Genomic DNA, 21,381 nt, shown 5'->3' with positions numbered 1-21,381 from the left:
TGCGCGACTATTTGTGCCCCATTCGGCCATTTCAGTAGCCATATCGGAAGTGGTTACTACCTGTGTGCTTGGTCGCCTTCCAGCGGTAGTTGCTGAGATTCGAAGTTCACAGGTTCCTGTTCGCCAACTGCATCGAGACCCGGATGCAGTTTTTATCGTTGTCGGCTCCAGCGTACTCAAAGCATATCCCAGCGTGAGGCAGGTCGCGAAGAACATCCTTCATGCTGCTCATCTGCTGCTTTCAGCCGCTCTCAGCCCTCGAACGTCCATCTCCGCTTCTTGTTCTCATATGTCCCAGCAACGGCGGACTGCCCCATTCATGTCTCATCACCGGCGTGCCACCACCAGGAGTTCCAGGTCGTCTCCTATCGACCGGACTCCAGTGTCTCTTCAGCGCATCATCAATAATCTGCTCGTCCTCCCCATCCCCCATGGCGCCTTCATCCTGCTCCTGCTTCGAAACAAGCCGTACGCCTCCACCCGCAGCAGCCATCTTCTTCCTAAACAACTCCTCACTCGCCCTCGCACCGTCTTGCCGTCTCTTTTCCATCTCTTGAATTAGATTCTTGAAGTACACTTCCGCAGCCACCGTCTGCGAGTATGCTAGCGGAGTCCAATCGTGATTGTTCTTGGCCAGCGGGTTGGCGCCGGCAGCGAGTAGGATTCTCAATGCTTTCAAACTCCCACTCGCGCTCGCATGATGTAATGGCGTGTTCCCGTCCAAGTCCTGCACATCCGCTCTCGCGGGGAAGCTTTCATCTTGCAGTAAGATCGGAATCAGACTGGTAGAGCCAGGACATTGTGCCGCCAAAGCTAGAGCATCCATGCCTTGCTTGTTGTAGAACGGAATGCATCGCGGGAATTGCTTCGCGAGTAGCGTACCAACTTCATAATTGCCGTTCCTCGCGGCGAGCATCAGTGGCGTGTCATGGTCGCTGTTTCGGGAGATCTCGTTCGCGTCGTGTCCGAGGGAGATCAGAAGAGTGCATATCTCCGGGAAGCCATGGGAAGCGGCAAGGTGGAGCGACGTATTGGATTTATCGGCGAAATCGGGATTCTGAAGGAAGTGCGGGTTGTTGCGAATGATGCGCTGAACAAGAAGGACGTCGTTGAGGAGAATGGCTCGTCGGAGACGAGTGGAGGCTTCGATCCTGATGCAACATTAGTAGATGATGAGGTGGGTTCCGGAGGCGTTCATACATTGTACCGTCGCTGTCATTGCTGCTATCGTTGTTCCATTGCTTGAGTCCTGCTCAAGTCTTGGGGTAGATGAGGTGCATCTTGACTGCGATGGGAGTTGCGATGATGGGAGGGAAGGAAGCTTGGTTCACATGCGAACTGATGTGACGCAAGGTGTGGTGCTAGTAGATCCCAGCTGGAATACGCTATGATACGCCTCTATAAGATATAAAATACACAGCGACTAGATCCATTTCTCTCTGCCATGAGTGGACTGTCTATAGGCCGTTATGTATGTGTACATGCTGAATATACAAGCCCGCTGCAACTGGGCTATGCTCATCCATTCGATGCCATATCGAAGGCCCAGTGAAATATGCAGCACTTCCAGGCTTGAATGACCTGGGATGGTATCGCTCTGTCGTTCTACTTCCTGCGCGACATCACTTTTGTACACATGTTGAGCAGCCCAACCTTGGCCTCGCTTTCCGGGAACCCGGCTATAGCTTGTGCAGCTTTGTCGACGTAGTCTTGCGCTAGTGCTCTAGTCTGCTCAATACCGTTGCTTTGCATGACTATGTCTCGTGCCTGCAGACCGTTAGCATTGAAACACAGCCAAAAGGCCACATTGAAACTCACCTTCTGCGCATCTCCCTTCTCGGAGAACTTCCGTCCAACCAACGTTCCCAGCTCCTTGTTGTCCTTCCACGCGAACAGCAGCGGCGCCGTTGCAAGGCCCAGCTCAAGATCTGCACCTCCAGGCTTTCCGAGCTCTTGCCCACTAACAGTGTAGTCCAGCATATCATCGACCAGCTGGAATGCTAGACCCAAGTTCTTTCCGTACTGATACGCCGCTTCAACCACTTCGCGAGGATGCTCCCCTAGCAGAGCAGCCGCACGACAGGACTTGCTGATCAAACTCGCAGATTTCAGATATGTCTTCTGGAGGTAGTATGTGATTGTTTCTTCGTTCCAGGTGGGATTTCGTTCGTCTGCCGCTGTGTTCTTCAACTGCATGAACTCTCCTTCCACGAGGTTCGCGATCACAGTTGCCAACAACTCTGTCACTTCGGGATCGCGAAGGCGTGCCAACGCGACAGATGCCCTTCCCAACAAGAAATCCCCGGCCAATACTGCCATCTTGTTTCCGAACTCAATGTTCGCTGACGGGTTTCCTCGTCTTGAGTCGGAGTGATCAATGACATCGTCGTGAAGCAGCGAGGCTGTATGAATAAGTTCCGTGATCTCAGCCAGCCTTCGTTGAGATGGTAGTACAGAATCGTCGGAGTTTAGCTCCGCGGTCTCTGCGCTTGGAGCAGTCAAGGGCGATGAGGGATTTGCGTCGGCTAGAACGGAGGGAGACGAGATGGGCGTATCGATGGCTTCCTGTAAACTTGCCTGCGATCGCGGTCGTTGGGGAAACAGAGATGTTGCCTGCGACATGAGCAGGACGAGCATTGGGCGCACATATTTGCCCTCTGATTGGGTGTAGTATTTCGATACTGTATCCAGCATAGGATGTCCAGAGCCTAGTAACTGTCTGATGTTTCCCGTCATGAACTTCATCTCTTTCGCTACGCTCCTCAATGGGTCAATGCCCATGGGACCTGCTAGCGGAGCAGCATTGAAGATCTGCTTCGCCTGCGATACGGCTGCGGCGACCGCGGATTGTTCTCGTTTTTGTGTATCATTATACAGTTTCCGTCGACTGCTGTGAAAGCTTCGGTAGCTTATCGTTCGAGAGCATTGTGGACACCGAGGCTGCGTTACTCGAGATCGTGTGGCTATCGAAGTCGAAGTCCCAACAAAAGTTCGCGGCAAGGCCGCTGCGGCTCCAGACATATATAAGTCGCCAAAGCGGGCTCCGGAACGATATTCAGGTGCGTGATGAGTGGTTCCGATGTGCTGTGAGCCGTGAACGAGTGTGGCTCTGATGGAGCATGAAAGTGGATGTCCGCATCCAACGCGGCTTTTCGATGATTTCAAGATCGCTGGCGCCGGCCTCACCTCCGTTCCGTTGACGGACCCTTGCCCGAACGAGAGCTTGAGATGCAGTTGCTGTCAACACACCCGCGAAACATTTTCGATATCGCTGGTCATGGTCTTGCTCACCATCACACCTGCCGCCAAAGCAGCCTTGTCGGACTATTGTGAGCGGCAGAAGGATGTTGACGAAGGCTACAGCGATGAAGCAAAGGAACGACGCGAGAAGTTGTCTACAGCGAAAATAGGCAGCCCTATTGAGCATCACGAGCTTGTAGAAGTGTCTAGGTTTCTTGTACAACACTCTCAAGGAGCCGCCGAGCTCACGCAGAAATGGCGTCTTGATGCGTTGTTAAAGGGTGCCAACATATACCAACCGCCACCTCCGCCCAAGCCAGAGCCCGTAAGTCCACGCGTTCGCAGCTGAAGGAGCACAGAATACTGACGACTTTCAGAGCGATGAATACAAACGATTGATGAAGCGCCTCCGAGAGGAAGAAGAACAGCGTCAATATGAGCGAATGATCAATCCGCCTGCCAAACCTGAGACCTTCAGCCAGCGATTTCCCAATGCTTCCTCGTCTTTCGGACCGATTGGATCTCAAGTCGCAGATGAAATTGACGAGGTGACTTATGCTGATGTCAATAGACAGATGGTGTTGATCATCAATGTGCTGGTCTCCATCATTTGCACCAGCGTGGCGGTATGGATGGCAGCACGTCGCTGGAGTGTACCACAGCGAATGGCATTGGCTTTCTTCAGCAGCACTCTAGTTGCTGTGGCGGAAGTCGTGATCTACATGGGCTACATCCGACGTATCAAGGAGGCAAAGACCAAGGAACGTAAGAAAGTCGAGAAGAAGGAGATCCTCGATACGTGGGTAATCGATGCCAAATCATCTTCGCAGCAGACCAGCAACAGCGATTCTATGCGCTTCAGAAAGGGCAAGCATCGTTGAAGCATATGAGCGGAGCGGAGCGGATATTCATGCCTCAGGAACAAAAGAGTCACGAAAAGTCGCGTCGTAGCGCGTTGTGGAGCCCTGTCGAACGCCATTTCGTTCTCTCTTCCGCGACTTCACAACTCAAGCTGCGCTTCCCGCTGTCGCACAAAGCGTTATTGCTGCACGCGCAGCTGACCGCAAGACAAGATGGAAGCCAAAGATTTCCATCACCCATTCCGGCCATATGACATTCAGCAGCAATTCATGGAAGGCGTGTACAACTGCATTGAGCATGGCAAAGTTGGCATTTTCGAATCTCCAACAGGAACAGGCAAATCATTGAGCCTGATATGCGGCTCACTGACCTGGCTCCGCGAGCACAAGCGGAGAATGTTCGATGAAGCCATGGCAAGTGTTGAGGTCGAGGATGACGAGCCAGAGTGGATGACCGAAGCCGCTAGGAGGGCTCGTAGCCGCGAGATCAGACATATGAGGGAGGAATTCGAGGCGCGCTTGACTTCTGTACGCGAAAGAGAAAGGAGGGCCCGAGAGCGAGCTCAGCGTATTGCGAATGAAGGGCCAGCTTTCAAGCGTCAGAAGAGATCAGACGAGCAGCCTGAGGAGAATGCTGACGAAGAGCAATTTGTGCTTGCCGACTACGATAGCGTTGACGAAAATGGCTCTGGCCAATCTCAATACTCAGCCGAGACTACGAAGCTCATGGAGAAGCTTGGTCTGTTGCATAAAAGTGCAAACCAAGAAGACGACGCTGCGAATGCCGATGAGCCCAAGATCTATTTCTGTTCCCGCACGCATTCACAGCTATCTCAATTTATCGGCGAACTGAAAAGAGTGCGCCTACCGCCAGGGTTGCCGCCCGAAGACGAGCAAGGCAAGTCTGATGGCGCTGGCTTGGTCGAAGAGCTCAAACATCTTACGCTTGGATCCCGACAGAACCTGTGCATCAACCCTCGTGTCAACAAGCTCTCCACTCTGACTGCGATCAATGAGCGATGTGCCGAGCTGCAACAGTCAAACGTCGCAGCAGACAAGAAATGCCAGTACTTGCCAAAGAAAGAAAATGAAGACGTGATCCTGGACTTTCGTGACCACGCTCTGGCCAAAATCAGAGACATCGAAGACCTGGCTGGTCTAGGCTCTAAGCTTGGTGTGTGCCCGTACTACGCTTCTAGACCTGGCATAGGACATGCTGAGATCGTCACTCTGCCCTACCCGCTACTGCTGCACAAGGCCGCCCGCGAAGCACTTGACATCTCGATCAAAGGCCATGTGGTTATCATTGACGAGGCTCACAACCTTATGGACTCTGTCGAGACCATCTATTCTGCAAACATCAACGACTCACAGCTGCAGCAAGCTAAAGCAGGACTTGCAGAATACTATCGGAAATTCAACAAACGACTCAAGGACAAGAATCGAATATATGTCACACAGCTGATCAAAGTCATCAATTCTCTGTTGCACTTTGCTAGTCAAGTACGCCAACAAAGTAACGATGGCGCTACGACGACTGCGACTTCACTTCTTGCTCAGCATAATGCGGACCAAATCAATCTGGTCAAGCTCGTTCAGTACATCAGTGCGAGCAAGCTGGCGAGAAAAGTAGAAGGCTACATTGCGCATCTTGCGCGCGCTGAAGCTGAAACCACGCAGAAGCGTACAGCAAGCCAAGAGGCTGCAGCCGACGTTCCAATACTTACACACGTACAGAATTTCTTACCGTGCTTGATGAATCCTGCCAAAGAAGGCCGCTTCACATGGAGCAAAGTGGATGACAAGGTGACGATCAAATACATGCTGCTCGACCCCGCCGAACATTTTCGAGATATTGTCGAGAGTGCCAGATCCGTCATCCTCGCAGGCGGCACAATGTCTCCCATGGAAGACTACAAACAGCAGCTCTTCCCATATCTCAACGACATCACCACATTCTCCTGCGGACATCTGATTCCGCCCAACAACTTGTTCGTTCGAACAATCCCCTCCGACAACGAAGGCTCGATCGATTTCACTTTCAAATCGCGCGATAAGAATATGCTTCGCGCGGGCAAAGCTCTTCTACAACTTGCTCCAAAAGTGGAAGGCGGCATGGTGGTATTCTTCCCCAGCTACTCATACATTGACAACATTCTGCGCGCATGGAAGACCGCTGGTATCACATCTCAACTCGAAGCTCTCAAGCCTCTGTTCTTCGATACTCGTGGAACCAGTCAAGAAGATCCTTTTACAGCATACACCGCAGCCATACACAAGGATCCCAAACGCGGCGCGCTCCTTCTCTCTGTGATCGGCGGCAAGCTCTCTGAGGGCATCAACTTCTCCAACGAGCTCGGTCGCTGTGTTGTTGTAGTTGGTCTGCCATTCCCAAACTACGCTGATCCGGACTGGAAAGCTAAGATGGAATATCTGGAAGAGCGGGCTGCGCAGAGAGGGGAGCCAAAGGGTCGAGCGAGCAGAGAGCATGGAGAGAATGTCACGATGAGAAGTGTGAATCAATCGATCGGGAGAGCAATCAGACATAAGGACGATTGGGCGAGTATACTCTTGTTCGACGCGAGGTATGCTGATGAGAGGTTTAGAAGGAAGCTACCCGGTTGGATTCGAGATTGTGTCGATGCGAAAGCTGATGGGAATGTGGGAAGTGTGGCAGCGGGTTTGGGGCAGTTCTTTGGGCGAAAGAGATGAGGTGAGTAGCAACTGACTGTCGTGAAGACGACCTTAGCAGCTCAGTTTTGGTTCATACATTGCTTCGATTCTCGGTCTAAGGAGACGCTCATCTGCCTGGTTGCTCTCCACAAACTCCCCTGCACTACATCCCATGCGCAACAGTCGTTGTATCCATTCCAATTGAATGGCTAACAATGTGCTCTCTATCTAACAGGAATATCCTGTAAATGCCGTAATAATCAATCGTACTGCGATCGCAACGTGATCCGTAGGCTGAAGCCCACCGATCTCGCAGCCATTAGGATTGTCCTGCCATTGCCGCAGCGGAGTCGCATCGAGTTCACGGGGCGACAAGTTGTTTCCAGGATCACCACGCCTGACATTAAAAAGTCGCAAATTCGTCAGCCACTCCAGGCGTAACGGACATTGGCTGCGATTTATAACTGTGACGGCCAGCTCATTCCTTGTCTCTCCATTCTCAAATTCATGTTCCACGCTGTCTGCTTGCATCTCAACCGTTCCACCGCCGGGCATGGGCACGAGCTGTATGGCTCCGTCAACGGGAACTTGAATGTCCCTGGTGATTCCCCTGGTTCCTTTCTTGCCGGTTATCTCTCTTTTGCAGATTTTGTTGAATATGTTTTGAGTGAGTTGGCGTTGGCGTTTGGCGAGGGAGGAGGGTGCTCGGCATATACTAGCGTCCGGCTCCTGGGATACAAAGGCAACCTTGGCCTCGACTTCTGGATACAGGTACCAGATTCCAGGCTCGGTCTTGTCAGAGCATTCTGCAGCATGTTGCTCAGTCCTTAGATGGAGGCCTTGATGCTGGGAGGGTCCGTCAAGATACAGTGCGTGTGATTCGCACACGGCGAGAGACAGAAGGGAGAGAGTTAAGAATCTCATGATGGAAGACTCAAGCGTGGCGAGTTGTTGTCACTGCGAGTGTGTTTGCAGGCGCTTTATATATTCCACACTCTCGACTGCCAAGGGAGCCGCCGTTCATCGGGGAGGGTATACCTAGCCCAAGGATTAGTTCAGCTTAGTGTATCTGGTGTTGGTTCGTGGCACTGATCACGGTCTGCTCTTCTTTCGCGAGCAGACTCTGTTCGTGCATTTCGGCTTGCCTCAGAGTTCTCGATTCGTTTCGTTGTTGTAGCGTAGCAATCGATCGCAGATTTGTAGCTTCGTCGTTACACCCAATACATAGTCCCAAAATGGATTCTGTAGGTATGTCTCGTACTGACTGGAATGATGACTCTGCTGCCGCATTGCCATTGTTAGATCCCTGGGCCCTAAACGCTTCAGCTACCGCAACCAAATCGGGCAAAAGCTTACCATAAGCTCCCTCCACTCCTCGTTTCTGCTCTTGGTACAGTTGAGATTACCGGCCGTAAGCTTTCTTGGAATGTCAAAAATGCTTGTTGAGCTAGCTCTGCTCGTATTTGTGACAAAGAATATAGGTCTCTGGCAGCAAGATATGATCGATTCCTTTAGCAACGGCTATTAACCGTCATATTTGGGGTTGTCTGACATGTGAACAGATTCTGCTTTGATCTTTCCGGCTGGCCTCGTCCTCTCCGGTTTCGTTTGAGTGCCTTGCAAGGACGCAATGGATCGTAGATGTCTGATTCTATTGCCTCGCTCATACTTTGCTCTTCCACGGGTCAGCACATCCATCGCAACGCCCCTATGCCATGTGGATCTGCTCGATGCGGGATGCCAGGCTCATGGCAGCGGCGTACTCGGACACGTGGGCCGCAAAATCCTCCGCGATATCTTGACGATACGGAAAGTGGTTGCGCAGGATTTCCTCACTCTCCTCAGCTGTGATGCTGTCGAGGTTGGCTGCTGTAAGTCTCACCGCGAGATCCATAGCGCCTACTGCGACGATATCCATATCGGGGTCACTGAACAACGAAGCCCCAAAGCAGAAACACTGGACGCGGTCATATCCCCGGATCAGGTCGCAGACAGCACTCTCAGCCTGTGCCCAGAAATCAGGAAGTTGGAAGTGCGACATTTTCAGCACGATTCCACTTACAGCTGTCTCTCTCTTTCAATCTCACCTTTCTCGCGGCCACGAAGGAATCACAGAGGTCTTCTACGGCATTGTCTGGTTCGCCGAAGTCGTAACTGAAGTCGAAGCCATACAAGTAGGCAACGAGCTCCCAGAGCACGACCGTGGGCATACAGACACTCAGACCATTTTCGCATGTGGCTTGGATATGCTCGGCCAGGCGAGGGCAACCTTTGCACACGATTTCACTGTGTACCTCGATGACTTCTTCCTGCTCGGTGATGATCTTCAAGTCTCGCTCGCGTTGAGTCTCCCAGAGCCTGCACATTGTCAGCGCCACTCAATATAGCTCTGACGCACAGCCAGTGGTGCTGGCTGCCGCTTCCACGCGATCAATCAAGAGTGAGGCGATAGAAGCAAGGAGGGACGCAGGCTGACCGTTCGAGGCTGATCTGGGCAGGGGTGGGCGGGTACTGCGCATTCATTTTTCGTGATGGTTCAGTATCTCCAATCTGGATGGGGGAAAGAAGGAGAAGATTCCTGGATTGGCAGGAGGTTTTGATCATTGATGGAAAGGCGAGGGGTGAAGCTACCTGTTCACATGAGAATCCACTTCGATTTCAGCTGCAAAATTTCAGATCTTCACATGTGGACAAACAGCTTACTCAGACCAATTCACAGTCAATTGCATTTTCGTGCCCTGGTTCACACTGAGAGACTGAATCGTTCGACAGTATCGCGAGAGCTATAGGCGTACTCGATCATGCTCAACGACGTGGCCCATATTCATTGCTCGGTCAAGGCGAGACACTTGCTGTAAATCTGCGCTCAAGACCTTGTCTCCCGTGGTAGCCGTGGTCGATTCCAGCAAGTGCCTCCTGCTGCCTTCGTAAGTGTATGTACTGCAAGACAGATGCAACATGAGAGCAAACCTCTTGCGCCCTCAATCTCCGGCGATCAGCGCGCCCGCATCCGTAAGCACCGCCTTCAGGAACTCGGAATTGCTTTGGAGCGCACTCCAGGCTTTGTCATCACCCATGATCTCCTTGAGCCTCCGAGCTGCGAAGTCAAACACAATGTCCAACACCATCTGAGGAACAATGTTCGTGCGGGCACTTTCTAGAAGCGCAACTCTGAGACAACACAGATCAGTCCCACGCATGGACCTAATTTGTTCGATCATTGACGCTGAGATCTCCCGGCCCATGGTAGGAAGCCCGTACTGCATCGTTTTAGCGAGGTCATGGAGTGCAAAGAGGCAGCACCAATTCTCACCTTATCTGCAGCAACCAGGAACTGCACAAGTGTGTCTGCCATATGTTGCCCCGAGCCAATGAAGACGTGGTCGAAGTCATGTCCGTAGATGAACGCACAGATGCTGCGGACAATCGACTTCGACTCAGGCAAGTCGATAAACACCTCGCCAAAGTCCTGTCACGCGTTAAAGATAGATCGAGTTGTGATTGTTTTCGGAATGATAACATACCGAGTCTGCATCCTCGCACATTTGCGCGATGTGTGGAGAGGCAGCACACAGAATGGCCTGGTGACCCGAGACGGTACCAAAGTCTCCGCACTCCATAAAGAGATCCGGGTCCCAATCAACATCCTTCCCATCCCAGGTGCTGCTTACGTAGTTAGCAGAGCCCTTGGATGTCGCAATATCAATAAAATGAATGAGCCTGAGTCTTGCCTGAGGAGGCGCGCAAGGAATCGAGGGAAATCCCAACAGGAGTCCAACTTACGTTTGAAGGACTTTTTGCGCGATGCGTGCGGCCATGTTGTCGGCGCGCAGTGATTGCTGGAGGGAGTTGACTGTTTAGAAGAGGGTGGGATGGTGGTGGTGGCTGGAGTTTCGCGGCTTGCTGCCTGATTTGCAAGTTGGAAGCTGCTCTCTTCCAGGGAGGTGCTCTTTGCTCGGAGCTTCAGCTGCAAACTCTCACAGCAACCACACTGAACAAGCTCATTTCAGCAGCTCTGTTCATTCCGGAGCGAAGGCAAGACAACCTACGAGACTCAGCTCAATGTTCAGGACATATCTTCGCATTCGTGCTGATTCGCTCGATGCTGGACGGCACTCGATGCCTCTGGATGAAGGCCACGTACCTCACACTACCACGTCGTGCCCCATCGGTCTCCCAAAATCTGACTTCAGGTCCTCTGTAAACCGCGCACGCCCCGCCATCTGCACTACGATCAATGCTTTCGCGCCAGCACCTCGTCATTCTTCGCCTTTTGGACTCCCTGCAGGGTCTCTGATCGCGTGGCCAGTAGACCTAGCACACCACAATGTAACTCCTCGCACTTCACAACTCTCTGCAACAAGTCCTTACGACTCGTCAGAATAGTCTGCATCGAATCTGCGAGCTTTTCGAGCAAGTCCTCATACACGCCCGTCATCTCATCCATCATGATACTTGAGTAGGGGAGATTCTCGCCGATTGCTACCAATAGCTCGGGATCGTCTGCGCTAGATTGAACCACCTCTCGTAGCCAGTTATTGCAATCTGACGTGAGATAGTCAAAGTAATTCTGGGATAGATATTTCGTTAGCGTTGATTGAGGATTGTTCAGATAAAGCTGAACTCACTACTGCAGCTCGTTGCGACAAGTCCAGAACTCGCAGGCACTGTTCGACAGTAGGTTTCAAGCCAGCGACACGCCGAAGACATGGAACTTGAAGTCCATAACTATGGCGAATAAAGTCCTCTGCTACTTCGGCAGTAACATTGAGGACTAGTTCATCGTTGCCACATGCCATGCCGTCCAGATTGTTGTCAGGCAAACTTCGGTCGATGACGGATTGGTGGACTGCAAACGCCTTCGTCTGCGTCATGATAGTGAAGTCGGTGGCGAAGCCTCCGATCTCGAGCAACCTGATCAAAGTTAGCGGCACTGTCTTGGGATGAAGAAAGGTTGTAAGCGCGGACTGCTCGAGGGCTTGTTGGCTGCTAACGGGAGCCATGGTCGTTGGCGTTGAAGATATCACAGTGTCAACTTGATGTTCCAAACAAAATGTGCGGTCACTGAGTCGTGGCAGATGGTTTTCTGAAGTGCTGTGCCTCGTCGTGGAACCCCTTCGCCCATGCTTGCTCACTTGACTGAGATCACAAGCAATGTGGCAACGCGTAGGCCTCAACGGAGCTACGAGATGCGCATGTGAAGTCGGTTGCTTCACATTCTTCGGGTTGCCCGTAGAAAATGACTAGTCTGGGAGGACGACCTTGCCACAGGGTTTGCATGTTTATGATGCTCCGCATAGGGATAATCGATCGCCGGCTGTACGTGCGGTCTGCTCATGACACGTTCAGGACATGCCCCATTAGCAAGCGTTACAAACCCTCCACACGTGTCGTCCGAGCACCAGAAACGGCCAGCTGCGCAGACACCAGTGACTCCTATGCGTACTTGTGCACGTGAAGGTCCAGGAGTGAAGTGAATAGCGGCAGAGCTAAAGTTCAGTAGTGACGTAGCAACCGGCACAATCCCAGCGTCTCCCGCTCTGCTGCCTTGATCAGCGCGTGGCACTTGCGCTCGCGACATCTCCGGCAGCACAGCGACAGTGTTTACTGCCGACGACAAGAAACCTTCTTCTCGTCAGTCGCCGCGAACAACACTTGTTCCCACCAGCACCCCGTGCGCCCATCCATACACCATCCATCCCCGCCCATAGCAGTCCTCGCCGTCGTCGCCGTCCTCGCGACTATCGACAGCGACTCGCTCCAAACTCTACACTTCTCCGTCCCGCGCCTGGCGCAGACCCGTTGGCCGGCCATGGACGACCAGCAATATCTCGAGCCGGACTTCGACCCGTCGACTCTGACTGTCCCACGATTGCGATCCATTCTCGTCCAACACAATGTCAACTATCCTTCGTCAGCCAAGAAAGCACAATTGATTGAGCTGTTCAACAGCGAAGTCGTCCCCCAGGCTCGCAAGATCCGAACCGCGGCCGCGCGCGTCAAGCGTACGAGCAGGGGCATCGAGGATATCACCACGGGTCGAAGAGGAACAGGCGCCGGCGACGACGAAATACCTCCGACTCCTGCATCCGTACGAAGCAGCAGGCGCACGACGAGAGCGCGGACAGAGGAAGCTCAAGAGGTCGAGCCAACGCCGAGGAACGCGAGACACAGCACGGCGCCTCCAGAAAGTGTGCCGCGAACAGTATCTGGCAAGCACGCCCGACCAGTCGAGACCGTGGTGGAGGAAGAGGTAGAGCCAACGCCCAAGCGAAGCTCCACTTCAAGAGCACGATCGAGAGTGAGTGCCGCTACTCCGGTCGCAGTCAGAGAGGAAGCAGAATCCAGCCCTTTCTCGAACGAGAATGTTTTCCAATCAGGCGGCTCTCCGCCCGTTGCCAGAGTCACAGACACCGAGCGTCGGCGAACGACACTGGGTGCAGCGCGATCAACGAGCGCAGTGCGTGACCTCGAGCGTCGTCATCGCGAGCTACGGAGGCGAACAGACACTGTTGGCGTTGTGAAGCCGCAAACAGACGGCGCTATTGTGCCGTCACGAAGAACATTCGAAGTGCCGGTGACGAAGCAAGAGGATGTCGAGATCACGGAAGAGTTCACACCAGAAGAAGAACAGCAACTCGTGCAAGCACAGATGTCGGGCGAGCTAGTCCCAACGCGTCGGCAGACCTCACGACCAGGCGGTGCAGCGAAACGCGGGCTAGGCGCATTCGTTCTTGTGATGGCAACAGCGGCGTCTGGACTCTGGCGGCAGGAGAAGCTGAACGTGGGATATTGCGGAGTTGGTCAACCATCGACTGAGATCGGAGGCGTCGAGATTCCTCCTTGGGCAGACGTGATTCGACCACAATGCGAGCCATGCCCTCCACATGCCTACTGCGGCGAGAACCTCGAGACGACTTGCGAGACCGGCTTTGTACTGACGCACCACCCCCTCTCACTCAACGGCGCACTCCCGATTGCACCGACATGCGAACCGGACAGCGCAAAAGCCCGCAAGGTCGAAGCAGTGAAGCAACGCGCAGTCGAAGCACTTCGAGAACAGAACGCGCGCTACGAATGCGGCGAGGCATCAGAGCCAGAACTCAAAGAGACAGCACTGAAAGCTGCCATTGCGACTAAGCGCCGCAAAGGCATGAGCAACGACGAATTCGAGGACCTTTGGGCCGCAGCAATTGGGGAAATCAGCAACTCAGACGAGATCGTGTCTGGATCAGACGGGTAAGTCCAAACCATCAACATCAACAGCAAAACGAAATCTTGCTTCGCGCACAATCGCTTACACATTTGGCTTTCGTAACTGACAGATTCTCCGCCTCGCCAGCTCCAACACCGAATCCACCCTCCGATCCACTTCCCTCGCCGCCCTCCCCCTCGCATGCGCAATCCGACGATCGCTACGCGAAACTCTTAGACGATATCTTTGGCAACTTATAGGTGTTCTTCTTGTCCTCACGAGCGGAGGCTATGGACGATATAGAATCACTTCCGGTAACGAAACGGAGAAGCGTGCGAAGCAGCTCGCGACTCTCGCGTTGGAGAAGCTGAGCTATCAAGCTGCGCTGAATGCGACTGAGCCGGATGTGTACAAAGAGAACTACATGAGTGTCGCGCAGTTGAGAGATGATGTGCTGCGAGAGGAGTTCTCAGCGAACCGGAGAAAGGTTTTGTGGCAGAGAGTGCAGGCTCTGGTGGAGAGCAATTCGAACGTGAGGCCTATGGTCCGAGAGGGCAGGACAGGAGATGTTGGGCGGGTGTGGGAGTGGGTTGGCGCAGTGGGGCTGCTGGAGAGTCCGGAGGCAGGACTTGGTGTCTCGGGAGGCAATAGGAGGAAGAGCGGCAGAGTGAGCTTTGCTCCGCTTGAAGGGGACGAGAGCATGGACAACGGGAGTCTGGTGAAGAGGGATGATGTCAAGACAAGCAAGTGGGAGGAGGGCAGAGGGACGTACTACTGATGGCTGGATTCTGTTCACGAGCTGCATTCTAGGGATGTGACGAGATTGATGGGCGGTGCGAAGCGTGTCGCTTTTCGCACCTTTTCATGGCGGCGCTGCAACACGTAGTGTGTGGACTTTTCGTTGTCTCAAAAGAGAGACCCTTCTTCCAATGTTTCGTTTGACACTTGGTGTACGATTACGAGCCCATGGGCAATGCATGGGAACACTTCTTCAGTTGCACGAATCGTTAGAAATTGATGCCTACTTTCTGCGCAACAAATAATACCCCACAAGCACTCTCAGTTTTGCAAGTTTCTCGTACAGCCAGAGAATCTCTACGCTTCACATTGGCCCTCTCGCAAATCGCAGAGATCACGATTTACCTTTTTCGCAATTTATTCCGGATCACAATTCCTCTCTCTTCCTGTTCGTTCACTCGGAAATCCTCGCTCATCACCTCCTAGCTCCATTCATTTTCTTTCTGGGTTTCCTCTTCACACACAACCCGACGAATACACTACGCGTCCGGAACGCGTTGCACTTTTACACGCGTAAAGGGGTTGCATGAAAGACATCACATTGCGTTCGATCACGGCGATCATCCAGACTTACCACCATCTCCCATCCCATACCTCTAGTTGGAAATGCTTTCTTTGGCTCCTGTGACATATCCCGAACCACATTACGCACTATTGCACATCTTCCTGATGATTGTTCCGACCCCCACACTCCCTACTTTTCACTTCACCCGAAGAGTTTTACCACTGGTTGCATGTCTGCACTGCAATGGAGATTCCGTTCTGATGGATAGGAAAGAACTCCCCGCGATCGTCTTCGCCGTGTCCGGAGCCGTGTCGTTCGGCTGGTCCACGGGATGGGACGCGGATACCGGATGTCGGATATCAAGATCCGGTACAGTATCGATTGATGGGAAGGGAAGGCCTAGGATTGTTATTATTCGGGTTGTCGGGTTGCTCTGTACTTTGTTTGTCGATCACGAGACCTGATAGATTCATGTGTGATTGGGGCTTCTGAGAGAGGATGTGATTGAGTGGTAGACATGTCCGTGGTTCAGTATGTGATGAGGTTGGGGATATCGGTTGTATAGTCATGGTTGGGGGAATTGAGCAGCCTTTCGCATCTCGCCCTGTGATTTTTCTTTCGAAAGAGGTGGGTAGGATGCTGGGGAAGGTGGATGATAGGGTGGGATTGAGGATTGTAGGATTCTTGTTGACCTGGTTCTTGGGTATTTGATGCTTCTCTTGTTTTCTCTCTCCTGATGGGGATAGACGGAGGTTCGTTGAGTCGGAGTCAACAGGTATGGGAATCGATAGTGGACGCGGACTTCTTGTCTATGCCGTGCGGATCGGTGGTTGGACATTTCTTGAAAAATTGTCTATGGATGGTGGTGGTGGTAGGTAAGCTAGGATTGACAGAAGCTTGGGTAGACTGAGACACCATGTCTCATGAACAGGGTGCAGATCACCAGTGCTCTTTTTCTTGCTATGGTGGCTCATCAACAGGTTGTCGCTGGAGTGATAACCAGGGTTTCGATCGGGCTCACCGAACGGCATTCCGCAAGTGGTCGGGTCTCGATATACGGGGCGAGCACCAGGATGCCGGAGCAATTGTTATCGTATCTCGATCAGATATGGGTCGCATCCGGAGCATTTCCTTCTTCCAGAGAGTGTATCGGGAAGTGGTAATGGTCGTAGTCTTCAGCAACGCCCTACCAGACCGCGATTTAGTCGTGGTAGCGAAAAGCTCGTGTCATTGCAAGACTTCGGCATCAGCGATTTTCTGCTTGCGTATCACGATCAAGTCTGATCAATGAGCCACCAAGCAGGTTGGCAGTGAATGTTCTGTTGATGTCAAGATATGCACAGAGAGGGATGATGGGTTGGTGGAACTGGCTACACCTTCGTCGAAAGTAACGTCAGACGCATACATGTATACCTCATCCACACACGCCAGACAAGTTTCGCTATAACAGCACTGCAGCAAACCCTACATTCCACTACTGCCGCCCTATACAAATAAAGCCATTGCAAAATCCAACCGTCGTGCTGTCGGTAAATTCGTAATCGTACATACTCGCATCGACACTTATGCTGGAGATATGTCGGCTACTGTAAGCGTGCGTAGGTAGTACGTGCAGGCAGTTGCAGCAGAGGATCAGGATCTCTCCAAGGGCCCTGTCAATAGTATGCACGAAATGATTTGCGCTTTGCGCCTAGCTGGTGGACGTTGCAGATGCACAGGCACAGGCACAGGCTTTCGTTAGTTTTTGTTGCAGATAGGGTGTGAGATGTGGCAGTTGTCCTACCGCTGGGTTTACTGGACTTGGATTGTTGATCCGCGGCTTCGCATGAGCTTCGTTGCACTTCGCCGGACGTCAGTAGCTGCATGGCTGGCCTGGTTCAACGAAAATTGCCCTCCGCGGCGTTGGGGGTCAGACAGTAGTAGTGGCATCGTGTACGTACAACGGCGGCAACGCCAGGAACTCCTGATCGAAGCCAGCGAAAATGCACGAAGCGTGTTCCTGCATACGAGGCAGCTGTCAGCGCTGCACGCTGAGTGGCGAGCGACGGCGAGGTGCGGCGTTGTGCGGTGTGCATTCGCTGAAGCCGCCTCTGATTCTGCAGGAACCCGACGCACGCCAAGCGAAGCCGTGGGCAGACGTGCATACCGTAGACTATGTTAGCTCTGCATCTCGCACTTCGATGACCAGGAGTGCATGCAGCAGTGGTTCAGACCACGCCGCTTTCAACGACCTTTTGTTTCTCACTACTGCTGCTACTGCGCTGCGCTGCATCTTTTCGGACGTGGACGGGAGCTGTCCAGCTGATCGGATACTTTCAGGAGGCTCTCTGTCTCTTCCTGTGCAGCTGCCCAACGCCAGATCCGTTCCCGAGGAACGCCGTGCTGGAGACTCGAAAGTCTGCAGCGCCTCTGGTTTCAGGATGTTGAGAAGATGTTAACAGGCTCTCCCGGACCCTGCTTTGGAAGGGATTGTCTCGTGCGGTCAGCAACGCCCTCGCTGGTCCCCCACGTCGAGCATCGGCGCTCGTGCATCAAATGCAGACTCGCACCGACTCGCAGCAGGACCAGGGCTGCAGAGGTTCGCAGTTTGTGGATCTTGCCTAGTTGAGTCAAGTCAGTCAACTGTGGCGGCCATGCGGCCATGGCTAGAGCGATGTCCTCCGGAAACATCTGCCGACAGTATATCTCCGACCTCTAGAGGTTTTACCTGGACTGACATGATCAAGTCTGATGCTTGGTTTCTCACGACATACTCATTTCCTTCGCTCATTTGCGTAGCGGTCAGCAGACCAGTAGAGAGTCAGTCTTCGCATTGACAGGACGCAAATAGCATGGACACCACGGGAGAGGCTCAACGTGTCCTTCACCGTTCGTTTCATCGTCGCGTGAGCACCGTCAGCGTCGAGGCGGTAGCTCTCATATTCTGCTTGCTCACGCCACGGGTCGTGGACTTGTGACCCTGCGTCAACTCCAGACGATAAAGCGGTGCCGTTGTGAAGGTAGTCGTTCGCCAAATGATACAGACCGACTCATACGCTCAGCCTAGGTGACAAATTGGCACTTTGCCTCGACGCAGGGCACTCGAGCCAATGCTTCGGACAGCTCAAACGACGGCGAACGCAACGCCTGCGCCATGGCGTATCTGCTCGTATCTCAACTTGACACACGCGTTTGAAGGCGTTCAGTCGCGCTATGTTTGATGGACAGCCGATCTGCTCTAGTGGAAGCACTTGTATATGTTCTTGCTGTACCAATGCCCGAGAGATCGGAGAGATTCGAGTCAGTGTCACGCGCAGCAAGCCTGAGCGCTGTGCGTGGCCGCACACTCTATCGGGAAGGATGACAAGCACGTAGACGCATCCGAAGCTCTTAAACAATTATGCTTCAAATCTTGCCATGATGTTGGGAGTGAAGATGCCTGGTAAGGGTACTAAGGACTTGTCCCGCGCTATTACAACGATTGCTGGTGGCAGCAAATCGAGTCAGCACACCGCGACTTTGACAATGTTGTCATACGTAGCGTGGACGCTTTTGGATCACCGCTCAGGTGGACGATTTTAGAAATCCTGCTTTGGCCATGATCGTTTACACGACAGGCCGGAAAGGTCTGGATCGCGAGTCAGCTGTGCCATCAACGAGATGACCGATCGCGTGACACGGAGGGAAAGAATTGGCACGACCAGGAAGCTCCTTGTGTACACCTCGTCGGGAGGTCGAGTAAGGCACACCGCAAGACGGAAGTGTCGAGACCCTTTCGGCCCCAGCTCTCTCGAGCCTCCGCTCACGATGCTGAAGCAGTGCAGTTCTCAGGGCAGAGCTCTGTGAGAGGGAAGTGCCTGGCACGTTGCGCTGCGGCGGATAAAGGCGCAATGCAGAATTGCCCGGCGCCGCACATCATGCAATGCCCACCAGCTGCGCATGCAAGCGTCTGCTGCCGTGAAGTGCGCAATCGCGCGCCGCTGCCGATGCATACAGCATACAGGCTCACAAGCAAGATCCCACTTGTGCATGGCGATCTGGGGAATACTGGTGCTTCACGCTGGCATGAACAAGCTCGGGCACTTGGGGTGGAGCAGACGAGGTCAGATGGTGCGAACAATGGCGAGAGCAGCATGCTCGTGTCTCGCCTTTTCGTGGCATGGGGGGCACCGACCCTGACGAGCTGCCTGCTGCGAGACATCTGTGTTGTACAGATGGCATCCGAGTGGAACTCGGTGATGATGAGCGCGAGGGCATCGTTTGTGCTCGGCCCCAATCAGACCGCGGAGCTGTGGGCGGGCAGAAGAGCGGTGAACGTGACCCCGCCCGGGCGCGCGTGCGATCGCCAGATGGAGGGAGCTGCCTGGGCGGATTTTCAACAGCAGCAGCGCAGGACGGCACCTCGTGCACGACATCTGCCACGCCGCTCCCTCAACTGTGAAACAATAACTTCGAGCTGCCCTTCTGGGGCATGGCAGAGGGTCGGCGCAGGCTAATGGGAAGTGCTCCCATGTGCTGGAGGAGCGCATGCTGGAATGCTTGTGCACTCCGCTTCCGATGTGGCGCACTTTAAGGTTGCCTGGCCTGCCCGCGCTGTTGACGTGTCGGCCTTCGATTCGAGAGCGCGTCGCGAGTAGGGTGGTCGACGAGGCCAACTCACTCACACACGACCGGCGCGCTCCAGGGTTGCCATATTGCTTTTCGAGGGAGGTGCTGGCTCGTCGCTACCACCGAATCTCGCCAAAAGCCCACCCCATGCCGCTGTGCGCTGGCGCGACTGGCGATGACAGGCCTGGCGATAATTGATGCCATTCGGTTGAGGCACGGACGGCGGAGCTCGTTTGTGCAGGCGTGGGGCGCATTGTTGTCGACGGACCGATCACATGCGGACGGAACACTTGCATACCCGCGCTGTGCATGCATCTGCAGACAGATCTCTCGCTCGATGTTTTGAGCGGCCTATTTCGACCATGATGGCCCTCTTCTGCCCATCTGGCTGCTCTGCTCGCTGCCTGACGAGACGAAGCGTGGAAGGGGACACTGTCGTTGTCACGCTGCCGCGTCCCCACGGGTGGGCCTGTGACAGCCACGACTCCTTCGGGGCAGTACCTCGTTTCTGGGTCTATCTCCAGCGCAGCGAAAGGCTGTCAACGTGACAAGGGTGGCCGGTCTAGCGAAGGCGAGGTGACTGGCAGATGTTGCGCCACTTCCCACAATGCGAGCGCTCGCAAACCAGGGCTCTCAGCCAATGATGCGCACGTCTTGCCAAACGCCAACCAGCTTCTGCCGGCTGACTCAAGCATGGACACGCTGGCAAAGTGTGCAAGACGTAGCGTGGAGGGTTCGAGGCGAGGAGGATCCGGGCCAGAAACTGACCGAGCGTTTCGACAATCGGACATGAGTGATGGACAATTGCACCCGGGAGCATCTCCAGACGCGCGCGGTGAGGAGAGCACGCGTGTTGGAGAGAACATCTACCATTGACCTCATCAATTGTGTGCGCGCCGAAACGGCTGCGATCGGTATGCATAGATTGATTAGTGTTCCATTGTGCCTCTTTTTCTGTGCGTTGGGGCAAAAAATAGGCCATGGTGTGCGAGTAGTAGGGCTCTAGGTTTGCGAGCACCCGGCACGCCCAGCCCGGCGATGCGTGTTTTCGCCTTTACCGCTTCGAGAAGCCGGACAACATCGAGAACTCTCTGTAGTCGCTCATCGATTGCTGTGCGCGCGTGCTGGCTATCTCGCGCTATCTGTGCCCGTCTCCGGCCGAGATCACGTCGCGGGCAGCGCTGCCCCATTGCGCTGGACGGGCGCGCGCTGTTCGTGGCGCGGGAAGAGGAAGTTGATGCGGCGCGCCAGTGTTCTCAGCAGTTGCCAGAGCTCAAACACGCGTTGAACGGCGTTGATCCGCGCACCGTCCAACGAGGGTGCATGAATATCGTGGGCCAACTATCGCAGCGGCGGAAGGTTGTGGTCCTGGCTGGCCCGTGCAGCGATCTCCATCATCCCTTCCTTGCAGACCCCACCCGCAGGCCAAACGGCAAAGAGCGATCCATGCACGCTCCCCGTGCGCCTTGTCTCATCCTGCTATCGCCAGCACCGAAAAGCCTTCGCGTAGCCGCTTTTGAAGA

The 21,381-nt window shown here is 53.9% G+C and overlaps 7 protein-coding genes across 7 annotated transcripts; 3 read left to right on the top strand and 4 right to left on the bottom strand.

Moving 5' to 3' along the window:
• Window positions 1-241: 241 nt before the first annotated feature.
• On the bottom strand, window positions 242-2,781 carry RHO25_011634 (uncharacterized protein; the record flags this gene model as incomplete). Its single annotated transcript, XM_023603060.2, has 4 exons — window positions 242-1,151; window positions 1,201-1,221; window positions 1,637-1,767; window positions 1,819-2,781. The coding sequence occupies 4 exons, from the start codon at window positions 2,779-2,781 to the stop codon at window positions 242-244; spliced, it is 2,025 nt and encodes a 674-aa protein (XP_023454929.2).
• A 496-nt stretch (window positions 2,782-3,277) lies between these two features.
• Window positions 3,278-4,121, top strand: RHO25_011633 (uncharacterized protein; the record flags this gene model as incomplete). The annotated part of the gene is made up of 2 exons (XM_023603059.1): window positions 3,278-3,565; window positions 3,618-4,121. 2 exons carry the CDS (start codon window positions 3,278-3,280, stop codon window positions 4,119-4,121), a joined length of 792 nt encoding a protein of 263 aa, XP_023454928.1.
• A 192-nt stretch (window positions 4,122-4,313) lies between these two features.
• RHO25_011632 (uncharacterized protein) lies at window positions 4,314-6,812 on the top strand (the record flags this gene model as incomplete). The annotated part of the gene is made up of 1 exon (XM_023603058.2): window positions 4,314-6,812. The coding sequence occupies one exon, from the start codon at window positions 4,314-4,316 to the stop codon at window positions 6,810-6,812; it is 2,499 nt and encodes an 832-aa protein (XP_023454927.1).
• A 1,669-nt stretch (window positions 6,813-8,481) lies between these two features.
• On the bottom strand, window positions 8,482-9,296 carry RHO25_011631 (uncharacterized protein; the record flags this gene model as incomplete). The annotated part of the gene is made up of 3 exons (XM_023603057.1): window positions 8,482-8,778; window positions 8,861-9,131; window positions 9,250-9,296. 3 exons carry the CDS (start codon window positions 9,294-9,296, stop codon window positions 8,482-8,484), a joined length of 615 nt encoding a protein of 204 aa, XP_023454926.1.
• A 458-nt stretch (window positions 9,297-9,754) lies between these two features.
• On the bottom strand, window positions 9,755-10,591 carry RHO25_011630 (uncharacterized protein; the record flags this gene model as incomplete). Its single annotated transcript, XM_023603056.1, has 4 exons — window positions 9,755-10,033; window positions 10,087-10,242; window positions 10,298-10,436; window positions 10,557-10,591. 4 exons carry the CDS (start codon window positions 10,589-10,591, stop codon window positions 9,755-9,757), a joined length of 609 nt encoding a protein of 202 aa, XP_023454933.1.
• A 416-nt stretch (window positions 10,592-11,007) lies between these two features.
• RHO25_011629 (uncharacterized protein) lies at window positions 11,008-11,776 on the bottom strand (the record flags this gene model as incomplete). The annotated part of the gene is made up of 3 exons (XM_023603055.2): window positions 11,008-11,343; window positions 11,402-11,687; window positions 11,742-11,776. The coding sequence occupies 3 exons, from the start codon at window positions 11,774-11,776 to the stop codon at window positions 11,008-11,010; spliced, it is 657 nt and encodes a 218-aa protein (XP_023454932.1).
• Window positions 11,777-12,585: 809 nt separating this feature from the next.
• RHO25_011628 (uncharacterized protein) lies at window positions 12,586-14,746 on the top strand (the record flags this gene model as incomplete). The annotated part of the gene is made up of 2 exons (XM_023603054.2): window positions 12,586-14,012; window positions 14,116-14,746. 2 exons carry the CDS (start codon window positions 12,586-12,588, stop codon window positions 14,744-14,746), a joined length of 2,058 nt encoding a protein of 685 aa, XP_023454686.1.
• Window positions 14,747-21,381: the final 6,635 nt, after the last annotated feature.

The sequence above is a fragment of the Cercospora beticola genome, chromosome 8 (assembly GCF_033473495.1).
Source record: "Cercospora beticola chromosome 8, complete sequence".
Classification (NCBI taxonomy): domain Eukaryota; kingdom Fungi; phylum Ascomycota; class Dothideomycetes; order Mycosphaerellales; family Mycosphaerellaceae; genus Cercospora; species Cercospora beticola.
This window is presented reverse-complemented; position numbering and strand designations above follow the sequence as displayed.